Source organism: Rhinolophus ferrumequinum, chromosome 9 (assembly GCF_004115265.2).
Source record: "Rhinolophus ferrumequinum isolate MPI-CBG mRhiFer1 chromosome 9, mRhiFer1_v1.p, whole genome shotgun sequence".
NCBI lineage: Eukaryota > Metazoa > Chordata > Mammalia > Chiroptera > Rhinolophidae > Rhinolophus > Rhinolophus ferrumequinum.
This window is the reverse complement of record NC_046292.1, coordinates 89,749,311-89,769,035: the sequence shown is the minus strand read 5'-3', so window position 1 is coordinate 89,769,035 and position 19,725 is coordinate 89,749,311. Positions and strand designations below refer to the sequence as shown.

At 38.5% G+C, this 19,725-nt stretch overlaps 1 protein-coding gene across 5 annotated transcripts in view; it reads right to left on the bottom strand.

The window, feature by feature from the left end:
- The window catches only part of ECI2 (enoyl-CoA delta isomerase 2), a 28,279-nt gene that overhangs the window by 475 nt on the left and 8,079 nt on the right, over window positions 1-19,725 (bottom strand). For 2 of the 5 annotated variants that reach the window (XM_033114291.1, XM_033114290.1), the window contains exons 2-10: window positions 17,838-17,952; window positions 17,433-17,595; window positions 14,844-14,942; window positions 14,421-14,609; window positions 12,495-12,564; window positions 6,692-6,794; window positions 5,823-5,943; window positions 2,334-2,423; window positions 423-566 (exon numbers count right to left, since the gene is read on the bottom strand). In XM_033114291.1, the coding sequence (XP_032970182.1) occupies window positions 423-566; window positions 2,334-2,423; window positions 5,823-5,943; window positions 6,692-6,794; window positions 12,495-12,564; window positions 14,421-14,609; window positions 14,844-14,942; window positions 17,433-17,540 (924 nt within the window). In that variant the 5' untranslated portion in view covers window positions 17,541-17,595; window positions 17,838-17,952. Of the gene's footprint in view, window positions 1-422; window positions 567-2,333; window positions 2,424-5,822; window positions 5,944-6,691; window positions 6,795-12,494; window positions 12,565-14,420; window positions 14,610-14,843; window positions 14,943-17,432; window positions 17,596-17,837; window positions 18,169-19,725 lie in introns of those variants that run through there. The other 3 variants (XM_033114288.1, XM_033114292.1, XM_033114289.1) reach the window with 2 other exon arrangements.

Below are 19,725 nucleotides of genomic sequence, written 5' to 3'. Positions count from 1 at the left end.
CACTAAAGCTTCTGGTTCAAAGACCACATTTTGAGCAGCAAAAATATGAGAGCAATCAGTCACTAGCTACCACATATAAAAAATGGAAGTGCTACATGGTAAGAATCTCGTAAGTCAACCTATCCTATCTGGTTTCTCACCTAGACTCAGAATAAAAGTGCTTGGCAAATACTGTCTACCATCCTCCTCAAAGTTATCCCCAGAAAGAACTGTCCCTCTGTCTTCATATCCTAGACACGGGATGACTATTTGATACATCTGTAAAAATCCATATTACTAACGTTATTATGGTTATTTTAAATCTCAAATTTGGATGCACTTAAGGCCAACCAAGATATGTCTTGTTTTTTTGATTGCTTATTCTCTTAAGGTAAATAAATTATTTCCACGGTTACCACAAGTAAAAAAAAAAGAATACTAGCATTTGGGGGGAGCTTTGAATATGCTTTGAGTCTGGTCCAAACTTCTTTCTGAAAAATACTATCAGGAAAAACTTCAGTAACTAGTCCTTGAGCGCATGCTTCTCTTGCTGTTAACTTCTTTCCAAAAATAAGCATCTCTGCTGCCTGAAATGAAAAGCAAGATTAAGAAATTAACTTAAAGAAAACAAGGCTCAGTTAACTTCAGAATTAACTGCTTTTAGTAGACAGAGGAAAATTTACTTGTGGCCTTTAGAGGTTGCTAGGAATTCTCAAAGGAAGAAATTGATGACCTCAATAGGCAATGGTTTGCAAACTGTTTGCTGAGACCATCTTAGGTGCTCTAGAAGGTCTGCAGAGGTTGCTGCTTCTGTTTGTGTCTATGTTGGAGAGGCAAGAGCAAGGAGCCTAGGGCTGAAATAACCTGAAGCACATGCTGATTTTATAGCCCATGGAAGCTATGATTTTCCATTTTATACACTATAAATAATTAAAAAAAGAAGAAAAGGATGGCCGGATGGCTCAGTTGGTAGAGCACGAGCTCTGAACAACAGGGCTGCTGGTTTGATTCCCATATAGGCTAGTGAGCTGCACCCTCCACAGCGAGGTTGAAGACAACGAGCTGCCGCTGGGCTGCCAGAAGGGTGGCCGGATGGCTCAGTTGGTTGGATTAGAGCGTGAGCTTTTAACAACAAGGTTGCCGGTTCAATTCCTGTATGGGATGGTGGGCTGTGCCTTGTGCAACTAAGATTGAAAACGGTGACTGGACTTGGAGCTGAGCTGCGTCCTCAACAACTAGATTGAAGGACAATGACTTGGAGCTGATGGGCCCCAGAGAAACACACTGTTCCCTAATACTCCCCAATAAAAAAAAAAGAAAAAAGATCATGGTCATAGAAATGCCAGAGAATCCTAACTTTCAAAATTCCCTTCCCTGGAAAGTCTACCCAGTGGTCCAGCTCTGACGGTTTTCTTTTACCTGAACAGGTACTCAAATTAGTTCTATTCGACTGAAGAAAAGTGAAGAAGACTAATATTTAGTTTCTAACAGAACTGAGGTCACTAAGTACATATCTTTCTCTACATTTACAATTTCTCTTTAAGAAAAGTAAAGGCTATTCCATAGCCAAATTCTCTAAGCCTTGTGTTGGTTTAGCCCAACTTTTCAAAGTTAAAATGTATATAACAATTCAGTGACAGAATAAAGAGATTTTTAAAAATATATATGTACAACCAAAACCTAATGGCAATGAAAACAGGCTCAATCCCACTCCCCTTTCAGATCTTGAGTGTTCACCAAGCCTTTCCATATCCATTTGGCTCTCTGGACTGGTCAGGATCCCATGGACTCATGCACAGAGTGTGGGCAATGCTGTTTCCATAAACAGCATTTCAGATCAGAAAGATCTGAGCAGCCACTTAACCACTCCCGGGGCCTTGATACACTGGGAAAACTGGCTGATGAAAGGCTGACTGGGAGTGGTAAAGCCCCAGAGGCATCAATACCTGTTGGTACTTTACATGATTCTGAAAGTCAAGATGTCATCATTTAGTGGATGATACTTATCCATGAAGAAATTCAGTGGAAGAATGAGCTCAGCAACCAAGAGAGGCTGGCACAACCCTGGTCCTTCATCTGATTAACAACCCCCGGCTGTGGCGGATGAGACCAGCACTGGCAGCCAGCTCAAGGAGCAGCCCCCAGTTGTGGGGCTGCAGAGAGTTTCTGACTTTCCCCCATACCAGACATTTCCTGTAGCCTGGTCCTTCTATATTTAAAACATGTAAGAGTTGGGGAGCAGACAGTTTGCTTCTCTTTTGTCTGTATCATTGAGGGAAAGAAGAGAACTATGGGATTACTTTTCGAATAGAGATGACTTATTAAAATTTATTTTTAAGGTTTCCAAAGGTTACCTTGGCTGGGCCCATTATCTTCGGAAAAGTGTAAGAGGAGCAGCCTTCTGGACTTAGGCCTAGGTGACCAAAGGGAGTATGAAATGTTGCCTATTTGGAGGGAAAAAAAAAATTCTTTTTGTACATGATTTTTAAAAATCATTACCTATCTCCTCACAATACTTAGTTGAGAAACTGTTTTGAAAAATTAGGAATATTGTGTTCTTATATATACATAAAATTTACTCTTTTAATGTATGCAGTTTGATAAATTTTAACAAATGTATACATTTATGTAGCCACCACCGTAATCAAGATATGCAATATTTGCATCACCCCAAAAAGTTGCCTTGTGTCTCTCCACAGTCATCCATTCCTCTCACCCCCCAAGCAACTTCTGATCTGTTTTCTGTCCCTACAGTTTTGACTTTTCTAGAAACTTACGTAAATTGGATCATACGTGTAGCCTTTTGTAGGCTTCTGCCCTTAGCATAAATCTTTGAGAATAACCACGTTGTTGTATGTATTAGCATTTTGTTCTTGTTATTTCGAGTAATATTCCGTTGTATGGATATGTCACAATTTGTTTATCCATTCATCAGTTGAAGCCATCAGTGTTATTTCCAGCATTTTGGCTGTTATAAATAAGGTTGTTATGAACATTTGTGTTCAAGTTTCTGCACGAATGTATGTTTTCAATTCTCAGGTGAGTAGGGAGGGTGTTCTAATACAGTTATTTGTTTACTGGCTAAAAACTCCCTCACAGACAGTGCCCTGTGAGCTGGTGCATTGTCGTGATGCAAGAGCCATGAATTGTTGGTGAAAAGTTCAGGTCATCTAACTTTTTCATGCAGCCTTTTCAGCACTTCCAAATAGTAAACTTGATTAAAACTGTTTGTCCAGTTTGTACAAATTCATATTGAATAATCCTCTGATATCAAAATTGGTTAGCAACATCATTGCAACAAGTTCTCAAACTTAATTGTCACACCTCATTCATATACGCTGGTTATAAGTCATTTTCTTGATGGTGTCCTTGTATGTTTTTAAGAGCCATTTATACTTTATTTTCTGTGGGCTATTTATGTCTCTTCACTGCTCACCTATATATTAAGTTGTTGACCTATCCTTTTTTAGATGTATTTTTTTAAATATTAGAGATTAACCTTCACTGAGTTGAAAAACTGTTTCCTCAATCTGTCATTTGTATTGATTTTGCCCCAGAGGTTTTTTGATTGAAAACGGAATATTTTGGCTTCATTTCCCATAAGCAGATACAGTGTTTTATTTTAATGCATATTGTTAGGTGATATAAATATATAATGTATGCAGTATATAAATCGAAATAATAAAAATATAAAGTAAAAAGTTATTAATGTCTCCTATCTTCTCTTCCTCCCTCCCACAAAAGCAAGCTTATTTAAGGAAATATACTGAGAAGTCACAGCCTAAGGAACATAGCAGGGAACCGAAAAAGAACAAGCCAACCATAGATAAGGGGCTACAAACAGGTACATACAAAGCTGACAATAGCTGCATTTAACTTATATATAAGCATTATTATAAGTAAGCATTTAGCTTATTTTTAGAAATGGAGCAGTAGATGTAGTTATGGGTTTAGTCTGATGTTCTGGTATCAGACCGCTTGGTAACTCTGGGAGTTTCTTAACCTCTTTGTGCCACAGTTTCCTCATCTGTAAAATGGGGGTGAATATCTATCTCCCAGGACTGTTGTGTGTATTAAGTGAATATTACAATGTGCATCAACAGAGTGCCTAGCACATAACGAGTACTCAAATATTTATCACTTTTATGATTCCTATCTTTTTATTAACTCAGAGAAAATATACCATTTGCTGACAGAGAAACTAATAGTCATTAACTATTGCCCATAATAAAGAGTAATTTGGTTATATGGGTTAAATATTAACCCACATCTAATATGGTATTTATTCATGAGCTAGTAATGATAAATCCTACAAAATGAATTCCTCGACACTGGTTCTTTCTTCTGTGTCTTCCCTGATTTTAAACTGAACCTTGTTTTAATTCAATTGCGTGAACTCTTAGCACTGGTCACTATTTGTGAAATATTTTACTCTGGACCAAATCTCTTAGCATTTAAATTATGCACACACACACACACACACAACATATTTATATTTCTACATATGCTCTATAATTTCAATTTAATTCCAATTTATATCATAAGATGGAAGTCCTAGACATCTTTAAAAGGATGATGTTTAGGACAGTCATTTTGAATACAGTGGGAGACTTAGGACAAGATTCAAATATGACGATATTTGCCCTCCAAATAGTGAAGAATGAGGCCCCCGAATTCAGGTCAGGAACTCCTCATGACACCCCTGTTTAAAGCAGGTCGATTAACTGGTCATTTAAGCCACAGAACGTGACCAAAGACTATTGATTTCTACCTTTGGGCAGAAATTCCCACCTATAAAATTTAGGCAGCATAGCACCTAGAATTTCATTTGCTATTTTCAGTGGAAAATTATTAATAAGAATTAGGTCTGCCAGCACACCCAATCTGTTAAATGGAATCCAGTAAAAGATAAACCAAAGAGTTAAAGACCCTAATATATGGTCCTGTATCAGTGGGGAAAATACCTCCAAATACAACAAGGAATCTCTTTAGTGGTAAAAACCACAGGTTTCCCACCAGATTGTAGATCAGCAAATCTTACCATCACATAAGCAAAAGTCACTCTAAAAATCAGATAACCCTAGAAGTTGTTATTAGATACACAGTAAAAGTTCTAGGGTAAAAGTTCTAAAATAAATATTAATCATACCTTTGCTTATAATGTCAAAAACTGGAAACAGACAAGAGTCCAGTAGCTAGGGACTGGTTAAATTAGGTAAGTTACATAACCCAAATGTTAGCACTGGTTATCTCTGAGTGGTAAGATAAGGAATGATGTTTAACTTTATTCTTTGTACTTTTCCACATTTTCAAAATTTTATTTTCTCCTATGACATATTACTATTGTAATAAGAAAAAAAAATCTGTAATTCAGCGGCGAACAGAAGGGTGAATTGTGTTTTGGGCTAGTAACTTCTCTGAGCTTTAGGAAGTTCCTTCTTATTCTAAAATTCTAAATTCCAGAATTCATTTACTTGGGAAAAAAGTATCATATAATCCACTTGCATAACCTGCAAAGATGCTACCTACCCTCCTACCCCCTGTAACAAGGTTTCAGAGTCTTCAGATTATTTTAGAGTAATATGAAAATTGCACCACTGCTGTGTATAATCTGATTAAAAGAGTTGAGACACTGGTCACAATCATATTGGTGTTTAGAAAAATTCAAGTTAAAAATTCAAAATAAAATGAGTCAAATTAGTTAGACTACCTTTTTGGGAAAAATTTAGTCCATCCAACCACAAACCAAATGTAACCTGTATGCTACTGGCAACAATAAAGGAGAATTCAAAGGATCTCATTTTCACTTGCATGACTTCCTAAGTTTCTGGGAGCTCACTTACCTTGTCGGACGCATACACAACATCAAATAGCCCGAGAGTGGTGACTCCGATTCCCACAGCTGGACCATTTACCACTGCGATCAGAGGCTTAGGGAAATCTATAAAACAACCTACAAAATCCCTACAGAAATGGAAATACAAAAGCATATTCAAATGTTTCAAAGCAGCATTACTAAAATATAGGTAAGATAGTAGGAGTCTGAAATCACAAACTCTTCTGGCCAAGCTGGGTGTTTCCACATCACCGAGCAGGGCTTCCCTGTCTTGCCACCTCCCTGGTCTGCCACACCAGATTCATCCACGACACCCATTTGAATGGCACTTGATGGAAGCTCACAGAGTGAGTCCTACAGTTCAACCTTGTTTCAAACCTTATATTCTGGGCAGTTAGGTCAGGGCTGTAAACCTCCTGTAGGCTTCCAGATTAAGATGGCCGACTGAGCATACGCTGCAATGTAACAGCTCGGGGGGAGTCAGAGACTCAGCAGGGATAAATGAGATAGAATGAGAAGCCTTCACATCCTCTGTGTTTTTTGAGATTACTTCAAAGTCTCCTATTACCAGCAAACATGAAAGTCATGCATTCCTCTGGCCAGATGAGGATTTGCTCAATTCCTCTGCCTCAACTGGAGAGAATTTTATTTACTATAGTTGACTTTTATGCTTTCCAAACAAATCTCATGGAGAACAGTAGAATGAACAGAAGTTCAAGTGACAGAATGAAGGCCCACCTATTGATAGAAGCAGTTGAGAGAAATATGCCTGTTCAAAGTAACAATTAATTACATTGACAGAAAGAAGTATTTAAATAAATACCACTTTGATAAATACCAATGAAACCTCTATGATTAGACAAACGTCACTCTTACCTCAGCATAAGAGCACTATTTTTAGCTTTCTCTTCTACTCCACCAGCAGGAATATCAGTGAAGTTAGTCAGATCATTCCCACTACAGTAATAGTCACCATTTCCTGTAAATAAAATCAAGGAACTCACCATTCATTCATTCTATAATTACTGAGTATCTGCTATGTACCAGGCTCTATGCCAACCACTGGAAACACACTGGTGAACCAGCTCTGATTTTTGCCCTAATTTACAGATCAGTTGGTAAGTTGGACACATATTGAAAAACACACAAATAATAAACGTAAGCAACCCAACTATGACAGAAAGGAGAGGTACATGACGATAATATGAGACTATGTAATGGGGGTTTGGTTTAATCAAGGAGTTTAGGGAGGGACTTTCCTAAGGAAGGGGCAACTGACTGAGATCTGAAAGGCAGGCAAGATTACCTAGAAAAAAGGGTGTGGGAAGAACATTCATGCAGAGGGAACAGTATGTGCAAATGTTCTGTGGAGGGGGGAATCTCAGTGTTTATGATGGGTTCAAAGAAGTGCCACCGTGCCAGAGCAGGAAAAGCCAGGGGGAAGAAGCTGATGTAGGATGAGGAAAGGCAGGATGGAGCATGGGAGAATAGCCGTTGAAGGTGTTTTATTGTTGTTGTTGCTGTTGTAGTTTTAAATTCAATTATAATTTACATACAGAATGACCAGTTTTCAAGACTCAGTTCAATTAATTTTTTGATAATTGTAAATACCTGTGTGATCCATGTAGAACAAGATACAGCACATTTCTATCATCCCAGAGAAAGTTCCCTTGAGCTCCCTTCCAGACATAATACCACCCCACCCTGTGTTTGAGACTTTCTGGCTTCAATCATTATAGATTAGTTTTGCCTTTATCTCAATGGAATCATACAATATGTACTTTATTGTGCCTGTCTTCTTTTACTGAACTAAGTTTTTAAGATTTACCATGTTCTTGTGTGTATCAATTACTCATTCCTTTTTATTACAGAGTAGCATTCCATTGTATGAATAGTCAACAACTTGTTTATTTACACATCTCTTAATGGACATTTTGTTATTTTCAGTTTTTGGCTACTGTGAAACAGGCATAATTGTCCTTGTACAAGTTTTTTGTGAACATATCCTTAATTTATCTTAATTGCCTAGGTGTGGATTGGTGTGTCACCGAGCTGATGTGTTGTAGTTCTATAACAAGTTGCCAAATAACACTCCAGAAGTGTTCTCATATCAGAAATGTCTAAGAGTTCCAGTTGCTCCACATCATTACCAATATTTGGTATTGTCTGTTTTGGGATTTTAGCCATCTAGTGGGTGAAATATCTCATTGTGGTTTTAATTTGCATTTCTTTGATGACTAATGATATTGAGCACATTTTCACTTCTTTTATGAACTGTCCAAGTCTTTATCCAGTTTTTAAATCTGGTGGTTCATTTTATTAATTTGTAGAAGTTCTTTATGTATTCTGGATATTAGTCCTTAATCAGATTTATGTATGGCAAATATTTTTTTCCCAGCCTGTGGCTTTATATTCATTTTCTTACTACTGTTTTTTGATAAGCAGACATTTTAAATTTTGAAAAGTCTAATTATAAATTGTTTCTTTTATGGTTAATGCTTTTTCTGTCCTGTCCAAGAAATCATTGCCTATCCCAAGGTAAACAAAGATATTTTCTTCTAGAAGCTTTATGTTTCTGGCTTTTATGCTTAGATAGCTTTAAAATTAATTTTTGTGTAGGGTGTAAGATGGGATTGAAGTTCATCTTCACCCATATGGAAATTTAGTTGCTCTTGTACCATTTGTTAATAGATTTTTCTTTCTTATTTGGAAAAAGATTATATTGAAAGTAGTGAAGAGACTGGACTGGGAATGGGAGAGAGGCGGGCAAGAGGGAACCAGAGAGGCTAGATATGGGCTCACTTCAGTTCAGAGTGCACGGTGGCTTGGCCTAGTGCAGAGGAGGCAGGGGGAAAAAAAGGACTGATTCCAGAGAAACTGATAAGGTGAAATGGGATTAGACTGGACATGGGAGGTGAGGGGGAGAAAACTGTCAATGAGTGTTAGGATTCTGGTCTACCTAACAGGGTAGATGTGCAGCCACCCACTGTGACTTGGAACATTGTAAAACATGCAGAGAGAGAAATGTGGGAGGTGACACCCATGAGGAAGTTCCAGGTGGGTACACCAGTCTGGGGCATCCTGGACTGAAGATATGCGAATCACTGGCATGTAGACTTTTGTTGAAGTGTGGACATGGGTGAGAGGGCCCAGGGAGAACACAGAGAAGAGTGCCTAGGGCTAAACCTTCAGGAACTCTCCCATTTGATGGCCACGTAGAGGATGAATCTGCAAAGAAGCTCAGAGAGAGCAATCAGGGACGGGGGAAACCAGCGGCAGGCTGTGCCACTGGAGCCCAGGGAAGACAGAACTTTAAGGACGATGGAAAGTTAGATGAAGCTTGAAAAACATCCCAGTATTTAATGATACCAAGGTCAGTGGAGACCCAAGCAAACAGTAGAGATCCCAGTAGAATGGGTTCAAGAACAAGTTTCAAAGGAAAGAATCAAAGGATTGTTTTGCAGTAGGGCTTCAGACAGTTATATTTGGAGTACTGAGAAACAAAGAGCTATGTCTGATTTTAGCAGTATTATTCCATAGTAAATTTGTCCCTTAATATTTTCCTATATTTCTACCAGGAGCAAATAGTGCCACAAATAGTATTTAGTATTTTCAATAATTTTATGAGCAATAAAACTTCTTTTCCAAATTCTTATGCTAGTCATATATATATATACTGGGGGGTGCCAAAAAATATATATACAAATGGACACTTTGGTCAACGTTGCTCAAGCAGTAGTTTGCCATAATGAGAAGTGTCTGGACGCTGATGGTAATCACTTTGAGCACCTCTTGTCATTGCAGAAGTCAAACGTGATTTGTATTCATCTTTTTCTATCGGTATATATTGAGTAGTACAATTTTAACAGTTTTTTTCTTTCTTAAAATGTGTATACATTTTTTTGGCACTGGATGTGTTTGTGTGTGTGTGTGTGTGTGTGTAATAACATTAAGAGCTGAGCTGTCCTGTAGACTCAAAATAGAAGTGATGGACAGTAAAAAGAAATAAAAAGGTACCTGAAAGTTCAGGAAAAAAATGAAAGAGAAAACCATAGCCATTAGGGAAATGATGCATTAGAAGCAGTAAAAGGAGAAGAGACATTGCTAAAAACGCAGTCAGGGCATTGGAGTACAGGATTGAAGACAACTGAGCAAAATAAATGGAAGACAAGAGTTAAGAATTTAGAGAAAATAACAGATAACAGTCCCAACAGACCAGACATTTCTTTTCCATAACTAGAAATTCTTTCAAAAGGAACAGATCAATTGAAACAAAAATATTCAGAGATACTATCAAAGAAAACTTGAAATGACGTCTTAGTAATCAGTTTTTAAAAAGTGATAAACAATGGGAAAGTATCCAATGGTCATCTAGGGAAAAAAAAATGATCGTATAAAAGGGCTAAAAGCAAAATTAATGGTGGCGTCAACATCTTCCCAGCAATATTCAATGCTAGAAAATAATGGAGCTGTATTTAACAGACTATACACTTGGAAGAGAGGTTTAGGGGTATCGGGAAATTCATGCTAACTTTTTCGCGTTTCATAGGGGCAAACGACAGATACTGTCCAAAGGGAATAATACAAGATAGAGACATTGGTGTGTATCCCATAAACCTATGAAAGGAATTACTAAAATAAGTAAAAAGCTTCCAAACTATGAGAAATAAAACTCACACAAAGCAAAAGAAGGAAAACACAAACCATGAAGTAAAAAATAACAATCAAAAAAGCATTATAAATAGAAAGCATGTAAGGTGCCAGAACTAAAACCTAACAGGTCTGTCATACACATAAATCTAAACAGGTAAACGCACCTTTATGAGAAAAACTCAGACTGGATCAAAGGGAGAAAATACAACAATGTGCAAAAGACACTCAATAAAAAAATAATTCAGAAAAGTGTAAAGTTAAAACAATGGGTAAAGATTTGCAGACAAGTGCAAATGATACTGAAGCAGGTGTTATGGTATTACTATTTGACAAGGTTGAGTTCAAGGCAAAAAGCATTAAATGAGACAAGACATCCATTTTGTAATAAAAAATAAACTCCACAGTGAAGACCTGACTATAAATTTTTTAGTGTTAATAAGATAAAAACTTGCTTTATTTGAACAAAAAGGAAAATCTCACAGAAACACAAGATGCCTTTAATTCACTCTTTTTAAATCTAAGACAAATTCACTAGGAGCAAAACCAGAATTTGGCGAATCTAAATAACATCAATTAGAAAGGTAAGTCCAACTGATCTATTATTTCACTCTACACCTTAAAAATAAAGAATGAATACTTTCAAAGTGCTCCTGGATGATATAAAAAATTAGCCGTTTTCCAATTCTTTATGTTCAAGATAAAGATTTGAATTGATAGTACCGTGTTTCCCCAAAATAAGACCTAGCCGGACCATCAGCTCTAATGCGTCTTTTGGAGCAAAAATTAATATAAGACCCGGTCTTATATTAAAATAAGACCCTGTCTTATATAACATATTATAATATAATATAATATAATATAATATAATATAATATAATATAATATAATACCGGGTCTTATATTAATTTTTGCTCCAAAAGACACATTAGAGCTGACTGTCCAGCTAGGTCTTATTTTTGGGTATATAACACGGTACATTATACTTTTATTAAAATACAGTTAATTTAAAAACATTACTTTCCTGTATCAAACCAGTGATATGTCTAGACTATTGTTTTTCTTATCTCCATTCTCCTAAATTACCTGGGTATACACATGAAATACCAGGGCCATCTTCAACGCTTCCCTTTCATTCCCTCGAATCAGCTTTTACATTTTCCCCACACACCCCCCGTTTTTTTTTTTTTAAATAAAAGCTATCTGATATGTCTAGATAATATTTATTTTACAAACTTTAACAAAAATTAAAAGAAAAGCGAATCACTCCTGCTTCTGCCATGCCAACAAACAGTAACAACTATCTTCTATCGAGTATCAGCTATGCTCCGTGGCCCTCACCTGCATTATCTCATGTCATCATCTCAACCATTCAGTGGGGTTGGTAAAACACTCTTCTCCATTCAGGAAGCAGAGGTCACCCACAGATAGTAAGGAGTAAAGCCAGGATTTAAACTCAAGTTGTTCTGAGTCCTGACCTTAATTTAAGCCCACTATGCATGGTGCCCCTTCCTGATGCAACGACTTTCTTTTTCCATGTTCTCATCAGTCCAGGTCCATGGGCATCCATCATACTTTCCAGTTTGATACAACGCTGATGTAATTTTTAATATTTTTAAAAAGGATCTTAAACATTTTCTATATTGTTGGTCTTTACAATTTTAAGTTTTAATGCTTGTGCAATATAGTCTTGTGGATTTTCTATAATTTGCATTTTTATTCTATTATGGCAACATACTTAGAATGTTTTTACATTTTCACGATTATAAGTAATGTTACAAAAATTATCTTTCTTGCATAAGACCTTTCCCTTTGGGAGGTACCCAATTTTAGTACCAACGGTATTTTTCTTACCAATTGGTATCTGCTTTTTACATGACAAAGATATCAATCTTGTGTCTATTATATTTTTCATATATTTAAGAATTAGAGTCTCTCAGTAGTAGAAAAGATCTTAAAGTTTATTTATTTAATTTCCTATCTAGTACGAAATACCACAAATAGAAAGAAATCCAAGAAAATGTCTTACCTGTTAAAACAGTTATGGTTGAGTCATCCTTGCTTGCGGTTTTAAGTGCAAGCATGATTTCGTGATACATCTGTATGAAAGAGGGAAGACGAGGAAAAGAAAGGAACTCTGAAAATGAGAACCATCACCCAGTGGATTCACTAAATGTCAGTCTGCAAGCCTGCTCTTGGCAAAGTGCCACACATTTATGTTGGTTGTGTTTACATAACCTAAAAGGCAGCCCAATACACTTGAAAAGAGTTTCATTCATTTTATAATGAATTGTATTATGTACCAAGTGCTACAGTAGATGCTGGGGCTATATCCACTTTTTTCCAAAAGTGAACAAATAAGATAGTCCTTGAGCTAATGGAGGGGATAGCTCTAAAATTGGTGGGAAGTAGTAGGAAGCTCAGAGGAGACACTGATCTAGGGCTGGGAACAGGATGGGAGGTGTCCAGAGAGAGACTTCCTAGAAGCAATTTTTCAGTGGGGACCTCAAGAAGGAGCAGGAGGATCCTAGGCAGTCTGCGAAGTGTTAATGAGTGTTAAAAGGCTGGGATTTCCAAGACATTGCAATGACAAAGACAATGGGCCCAATATTTCAAATCAGCAACATCTCTGAAAATCTTGGCTGTGTAGTTGTTATAGCTTTTAATGCATTTAAAACAGTTACAGTTTCTACCTCAGATGAGACTTCAATGTGGGAAGAGAATGATGATGGCTGATATTTACAGATACACAGACACTGAAAAAAAAAAAATGTATGGACTTTACAAAATATATGAATAAAGGTGAAATCATTTCCACTGAGGGAGGGAATGAAGAAGTCATTCCATTATTATTATAGATATGATGACACACACGGCATGACAGGGTAACTGGCAAGAGCCAGGATTAGGAGATGGGTATTATCGGGTTTCAGTAAGGTTTTCCTGCTTATTAGTTATGTGAATTTGAGCAAGTTACTACTTCATCTAATTACTTTATTGTTAGATAGTAACAACAGTGGGCTCCTTGTGGGGATTAAACAAACCTCTGTGTGGAAAGTGCTGACACATATGAGGCACTCTATAAAGGGTAGCTAGTGTTATTATTACCATGATAATATATTAGGTTGGTGCAAAAGTAATTGCGGTTTTTGCAATTGTTTTTAACCTGTTAAACAGCAATTACTTTTGCACCAACTTAATAGAAATGAATAGGGGGAAAGAAAAAACAGTTTGAGAACCAAATGTTTTACTAATTGAATGGCACATATCCAACTTCATGGAATTCTAATCTAAGACTATTTTAAGTTATATGCTCTTTCTGCTACGATGCAGATGATAAATCCAATGAAAGGGGTTATAGCCCTCTCAAATTTTACTCCCCCTCCAGCACCAAGCATCCAATTAATTCTTTATAAGTTTTTCAAGGTGAAAGGGCTTACGTGCTTATTTTTCTTATCATTTTAGTTCAATGATAGGTTCAAAGACTAAAGTTGCTCTTGTGAAGTAGAACATTTCAAGCAAAGCTGGGTAGTAATCTATTTAAGATGAAGTCCTTCTCTCCTCTCTACTTGTATAAAATAAAGCTCCATGCAGGTAGAATAGTACTCACTGTCAAGTCTACGTGACATGAGGATACTTCTGGGGACAGTCTATATGGATCTTAGCGAACCTCTAAGCCTATTCTCTTATATCAATATTTAATTTATCTGGTTCCATCATTAGGAAAGTTACAGAGGTTTGGGGGCATGTAGGACCTGCCCAGAGACCACAAATTCTAAATAATAAATGCCCAACTCAGTTGTATGAAGATGTAGCCACAATTACTAATCTTTCTGCACAGACCAAATGAGATCACACAAAAGTAGGAATGATGCCGAAACACTACAGTTTTTGAGTGTAACAGACAGAGGAAGAAAAGAACAGTAGGATGAACTTCCAGGGCAGGTAATGTCACCTGAGTGCTGATTGCATTCTTTTTGATGGGCCGGTTCAGCATGATCTTTGTGATGCCGTCTTCAGAGGTCACCACCAGGTTTTCATATCCCTGTCGTTCCCTGTCTGCTCCAGGCTTCGCTTGGCTAGAGGACTTGGATGAAGAAGTCAAACTGGACACCAAATCCACATAGTTTTGCCGGGCAGTTTCCTGAAGAGAAGATGACAAGTAACTTCAGCCCATGGTCAATGAATAAGCATTTTGAGAAACTTAACTGTGCTGAAAAGTAGCATCTTGCAATGAAGAAAGAACAGAGGTTCTGATTCAATAGAGTTACATCAAGATCTCGAAGGCTCCATCTATAGCAGATTGATAATGAGAAACATCTAACTTCCTTCAGGAGTATAGCAATTAAAATAAAAGCAGAGTAACAGGTAAATTTACCTTGGGCAGGTTGCCAAGAACATTCCATGCATCCCATTTGGCCTTATTGGTCAAGTCAAACACACCTGGTTTGGGAATACTACAAGGTCCTTCAGTGGCCTGTGAAAGGAGGGGCAATTATTAGCCCCCATGCAATTTGAAGCCTTAAATATTTAAGATCCATAAAATGCATAACTAGCAAGAATGCACCTTTCCCTCCCAAACACTTTCACAAATGCATAAACAACAGAAAAAAGACTGGAGAGACAAAATGTGCCATTGGCTACGAGTCTCTAAAATAAGTTATAACTGCCCGCATGAAAATAACGCAAGATAAAGGTTATGGGAAAGCACTTTTCAAAAACTCGAATAGTTCATTAGTTTTATACTGATAATCACATTTTTCACATACAATAGAATATTCAAACAATCTTCAAGCATAACTAGCCAATAAACACTTGGTAATCCACAGTATATTCTAAAAACCATTCAGAGGTACAAAAAACTACCACTAATTTAGCAGTGGATTTCTGGTAACTGAACAACAGAGATGTAGCTGAGGGAGCAAGGTAGGACTGTCAGAGCCACTGGCCCTTAGGAAACTGAAGCAAAGGACTTGAATTGAAAGCAAAAAGCAACAGACTTTACTTGTTTGAAGGACAGAGTGAGTGTTTTCAGATGAATAAAATACCCTACTGAACTATTTTTCAGAAATGGCAATTTAAAACCCCACTTAATAACCACATTTAAAAAATTTTAATTTCATAATATAATTGGCTAAAAGAGGCTTTGAAAAACACAGGCAGTAAATGAGGCTAAGACTTTGGAAAAACAGAGATAAAAGTGGCTTTGCAAGAGTTAGGCACCTGAGAAATTAGAGCAACAATCCTCAAGACTTCCCCAAATTGATGCCCAGTGCAAGGCTGGGGAGGTACTGAGACCACCTTCAGGTTCAATAATCTGCAAGAATGACTCACAAGAACTCACTGAAAGCTGTTATACTCTGATTACAGTTATTGCTGGAAAGGATACAGAGTAACATCAGCAAGGGAGGAGGAGATGCATAAGGGGAAGTCTGGGGAAGTACCCGCCTCCGGTCCCCACTGTGGAGTTACGACAGTGTACCTCTCCCAGAATCAATGGATGACAACCAACACGGAGCAGCGCCTAGGGAAGGTCACTGAAGCCTGGGTGTTCAGAGTTTTCACTTGGGGCTCCATCGCACAGGCATAATTGAAAGTGTAACCGAAGCCCCACCTCTAAATCATATTGTTACTCTCGTGTGGCCAGTCCCACTCTAAATCACTGTTAGACTCTCCAGCGAAACAAAGACACTCCTATCAGACGTGGTGTTTCAAAGCTGTAGATATTGGGTAACCTATGGTAACCTTGCCCAGAAGACAAGGGCAAAAGCCAGATCTCTTTTTGGGCAAAGTTAAATTCTTCACTATACACACCCATATGAAAGTAAGAGAGGCTCAGACCAATCACAGGAAGAGAAAAACAGAATACACAGGAGCCCAGAGGAGCTGACTTTCCAGAATAGTCAGTCCTTAGACATTGCAACTTAAAAACTCAAGTTTTACAATTTTGTTATAAAAACTTTCAAACATAAACAAAAGTAAATTATAATAAATTCGCAATATTCGTCACCCAAATTCAACAACTATCACTTTTTGCCATAGTTACTTCCCCCATCCTTTTTTTTGGCTTTAAGTATTTTATTGAATTCCAAACACCATATTATTTAGTATGCAGTCCTATAAAAAAAATCAACATTTTCTTATATAACCACAACTCCATTAACTGAAGTTCCTAGGTGTCATCTAACACTCAGTCCATATTCAAATTTCCCAGTTTTCTCAGACAACTTTTTCAGTTGATTTATTCTAATCAGCAGCCAAATAAGATCTACACATTTGGTTGTTCCATCCTTTAAATCTCTTACTCTGGAGTGATCCTGACCGGTTACTTTTTGAATAATAGCATTTGAGAGTCTAATATACAAACACTTACGTATACACCTGTGAAAAGCTGACATAGGTGGAGCCATTTTAAAATAGAGCCAGAGCAGCTATTGCAGAGGAACTGTCTTGCACATCTTGGTCCTTGAACCTTTGGAATGTTTGAACTAGCAAAGTAACCTTTGGATTGGGCCAAAGCAATACTGTCTTATAAACAATTTTTTTGTGAAACCAACAGGAAAACGAACATCCTGACCACAAGGACTATTGATTTCGGACACTCTTTCTGAAGATATAATCAGTCAGCCACATGGAGCTAAAGAGTAACTCAGTTTGTTAGCACCAATAGGAATTTCTTTTCTCTATTCATATAATCATTTCCCTTTCTTTTCTCATAAAACTCCCTTGCCTTGAGACACAATTTGGGTTTCTGACTGCATCTGTACCCAAAATTGCAATTCTGTGATCTCAAATAAATACTTGTTGCCTCTCACTTTTTATTTTAGGTTAACACATTTTTTAGAGGAAAGGCAGCAAAACAACCCCAAAATATTAAAGCTGAATTTTAGTAAAACATACAGCATGTGTATTTGAGGAGCCACTTGCTCAAAATGTCTCTAAATTATATCAGAACTTAGGCATTTACCTGCTTGTATAGTGCATAGAGTTTTAGCTTCACTTCATTTCCTGGATCCTTCTTCAACAGTTTCACCTGATTCATTGCATTTTCAAAGTCTTCCTGACTGGCTCTCATTGCTGTTCCACTCACGTGCAGCTGAAGTGCTGGGAAACTAATGACCTGCAAAGGACTGCAAACAGGCAAACTGATTTCTAATTATTCCCAACCCTTATATACCAAAATGCTGTTCCTCTGTAAATATTTTCCATATACTTGCCTCAGCAAGCTGACTGCAAATGGTTAGTGGTTTCCAAAATTATCCCTAGATAAGAAATCAATACAGAAGCTAACTGTAGTAATTTTATAATAAAGGATAAGGACGATACTATCCAGCACGTTATTTGTCGCAATTCAAATTAAATACAGCCATACCTTGGAGATACTGTAGGTTTGGTTCCAGGTATTATATCCACTCAAAGTATCACAGTAAAGCAAGCTTCTTGCTGGAATAGAGGTTCTTCCCTTCAATTTGTAAAAAATGCAATACCTGTGAAGTGCAATAAAGCCAAGTGCAATAAAACGAGGTATGCCTGTATAGATATTATAAAAGCAGCCAGAGCCCAAGGCCCATGTAAATTTTGCCACAGGCAAGAAGTAAATGAAACGCCGGCAAGATAGAAGCGAGCAGGAGTCTGAGACCAAAGGGGTAAATAACGTGAACAGAAAGAATTTAGTCTTGTGCCCAAAGTCCAGAAACAGCCTCTGCAGTCACTGATTAACAAAAAGTATAAATTATTATCAGGTCAGTTCTTTCCTCTCTGTGGGGAAAGAGCCAGGAGAGCCGTTTCCAGGCTCTTGGCCTCACGTGGAAAGGTGCTGGCTCGGGTAGTAAATGGCCATCAACTGTGATTCGATGGCCATCAGCTGTGACTAGTTGGCCGTCCAGCTGTAACCAGTGAACCATTGGCCACTAATAAAACTGCCATGGCTGGGCTAGCAGCAAAATGGAGGCAAGCAAGAAGATGGTGGCTGAGCCTGCAAGAGCGGATTGCAGTTAGCAAGTGAGGTTGGTTGCATGACAGAGAAGCAGACAGCAGGTTGCAGATCATGTTGATCCTACTTCCTATGTCTCCAACTCAGCCGCCAGCAAGAATATAGTGGTATGACTCCCCCATCTATGGCTCCATGGGTGTGCCTTTTTGGCCTCACCATATCTTGCGTTCTTATGTGGGGAGCGGGACAGGAGACCCAGCATGACATCCTGAATGACAAGACGCCATAGAAATGAAGGTACCGACGTGGTCTTCTTGAGTTCTCCTCCGGAACTCACCACAAATTGAACATCTATAACCCATCAAAGGACACTCTGCTCATCACACAGAACTTCTAAGAGGCTCTTACAAGGATTACTTGAAGGTGGGCAACCTGGGCGAGCAGGGGAAGAGGGAAGGGAGCGGAGTGGAGGCATGGGGGCCCCAGGACACAGAACAGAGATCACAAGAGCCAGGAAGTGGGCTCTTTCCCTGCTCCCCACAGCTGATTTCTCTTTGAGGCAGTAACCTCAGCTCAGATCTCCAGCTGGGCCCTAGGTCAGACAAAAAAAGCAAACGCCATACGTGGGCCCCTCCCCCTACTCTCCCACAGCAATCCTACCCCTGCCCTTCCAGAGCCTCAAGTAGGTCTCTGAGGAGTAGTGTCAGATTACAGAGGAGTAGCCCTAGCGTTCAGGATCTGGGAAGACCTCGTTTGCAGCTGTGACCTAGGGAAGAGGCTGGGAAGAGTGTGACACTGCTGGGCTGGGAGAGAGAAAACTCCTCCATCCCCAGCCCCCACCTTTTCTGGCCTGCCGGTGGCAGGGCAAGTACAGCTGCAGAGACACACACAGGGGTCAGCAGCAGGTGGCAGAGGCAGCTCTGGGCTTTCAGCAGCTCAGAAATCTCCTGCCCTCCACACCTTCCCGATGAAAGAAGTGCCTTAAGACTCTGGAGACCTGGGCACAGGGAATAAGCCCAACTCCCAGTGGCTGGCTGTGGTGCTCTCCGCACACGTATGTACAGGCGAGAGCAGGAACTGCACTGACTTTGTAAAAACTACCATCCACACCCCATAGTTGCACTCATCTAGAATTGCAGTGCCAGGGTCACTCTGGGTGCCAGTTGGCCGGCTCTGCCTCTATGAGACGCAGGGGACTCTTTGTCCAGCAGAAGACAACCTGGAGATTGTTTGGTGGGCTTAAGCCAAGACTGGCGCTGCCTTCTTTTTTTTTCTTTTTTTTAAGTATTATTATCATTTTTTAGTGCACACACACACACACACACAC